Source organism: Chrysochloris asiatica, unplaced genomic scaffold, assembly GCF_000296735.1.
Source record: "Chrysochloris asiatica unplaced genomic scaffold, ChrAsi1.0 scaffold00036, whole genome shotgun sequence".
Lineage (NCBI taxonomy): Eukaryota > Metazoa > Chordata > Mammalia > Afrosoricida > Chrysochloridae > Chrysochloris > Chrysochloris asiatica.
The window spans coordinates 23958258-23959980 of record NW_006408554.1 but is presented as its reverse complement, the minus strand read 5'-3'; the positions used below and the strand labels follow the sequence as shown (position 1 = coordinate 23959980).

Genomic DNA, 1723 nt, shown 5'->3' with positions numbered 1-1723 from the left:
AAATACCATTGACTATCAAAAGACCAAACAAATCTGTCTTGAAAGAAGTACAGGGACCATTTTCCTTAGAAGCAAAGATAGCAAAACTTTGTCTTTCTTACTTTGAACACACTATCAAGAGGGACTAGCCCCTTGAGAAGGACATTATGCATGCTAAAGCGGAAGGTCAGCAAAAAAGAGGAAAATCGCCAACTAGTTGGATATATACAATGTCAGCAGCAATGGGCTGAAACATGGCAACAATTGTGAGGATAATGCAGAACAGTGTAGTGTTTTGTTTTTTTTTGTGTTTAGGGTCCCACTGAGTCATAGCCAACTTTATGGCATAGAACAACAACAACAATTTTCTGGCTAGAGAAAATGTATTCACTAAATATCGTGAATTAAAAATTTTAAATGTGATGCTGTAAGATAAGCATTGAACTGCTAACCAAAAGGTCAGCAGTTCAAATCCACCAGTGACTCCTCGGAAATGCTACGTAGGGTCACTCTGAGATGGACTCAATGGCACTTAACAACAGCAACAAGTAAAGTGTATATATTTGGTATGGTATGCAGTTTTTAAATAAATATGCTTCTCCAATCCTAAGGTTGCAAAACATCTCCAAGTGTAATAAATAACTTCTGAATAGCATCTTCCCTTTTCCTCTATGAGGGTTAATAGAGCACCTTGTGATGTAAATATGTTTATATTCCAGGAGGAATTCCAATTTCAAAAGAGCTTGCCAATTACTGTCTGAAAATAAAGGTTAGGAAGGGAAAATGATGATGTGAGCATTGTGACCACTCTTCATAATGGCTTACATGCACAATCTTCATTTAAGATGAGTTTGAGGAAAGCAGGTGCTCTTTTTAAAAACGATACTGTTAAGGTCACTTCTTCTCCAGCATTCCGAAGAACCTGAACCTAAAATAAAATAAAATAAAACTGTTACCACTGTCTCAATGTTTATAAAATGTCATATATTAGTACAAAACCATGAAATCATCAGTCACCTATTCCACCTAGTAGCCAGAAATATTTTATGAAAGATAGAGGGAAACCATTTTTTAACAGCACTAGAATAAAACCAACAACACTAAAAGAAGTACAACCACCTGGGAAGTTATTTGTACTAATCATAACTGGAAAACATATAAGTACATTTGAAGTGTATGTTCTCAAGCAATTTAGAGGAGAAGTGAGAAACTTTCATGAAGCAGCAAACAACAAATATGGAAATAAAATTTGCTATCCAACATATAGATAAATGATCAACCTCAAGTACCAATAAATTGTCTATCAAAGCAAGGTATAATAACTTGTGGTCTCAACATTTTTCTCATTTTTCAGTGTTCCACTATTCTAAGAACAATGATAAACTCTTGAGAAAACACCCAGAAGATGATCAAAGAGACCTCTGAAATGGTTGCTTTGTTGTTGTTAGGTGCCATCGAGTTGGTATCAACTCATACAGACCTTTTTGCACAACAAATTAAGCACCGTCTGGTCCTGGTCCACCCTCACAATTGTTGTCACGCTTGAGTCCACTGATGCTGCCACTTGGCCAATCCTTCTCGCTGGGAGTCTTCCTCTTTTTCTCTCACCCTCCACCTTATGAAACATGATATCCTTAGCCCATGACTGGTCCCTCCTGACAATATGGCCAAAATATGAGGGATGAAGTTTGGACATCCTAGCCTCCAAGGAACACACTGGCTACACTTCTTCCAACACAGATCT

General features: G+C 37.2%; 1 protein-coding gene across 1 annotated transcript in view; it reads right to left on the bottom strand.

Annotated features, from left to right (window-relative positions):
• The window catches only part of SNTG1 (syntrophin, gamma 1), a 461475-nt gene that overhangs the window by 324670 nt on the left and 135082 nt on the right, over window positions 1-1723 (bottom strand). The window contains exon 7 of the mRNA XM_006860086.1: window positions 805-907. Coding sequence (XP_006860148.1) covers window positions 805-907 — 103 coding nt within the window. The remainder of the gene's footprint in view (window positions 1-804; window positions 908-1723) is intronic.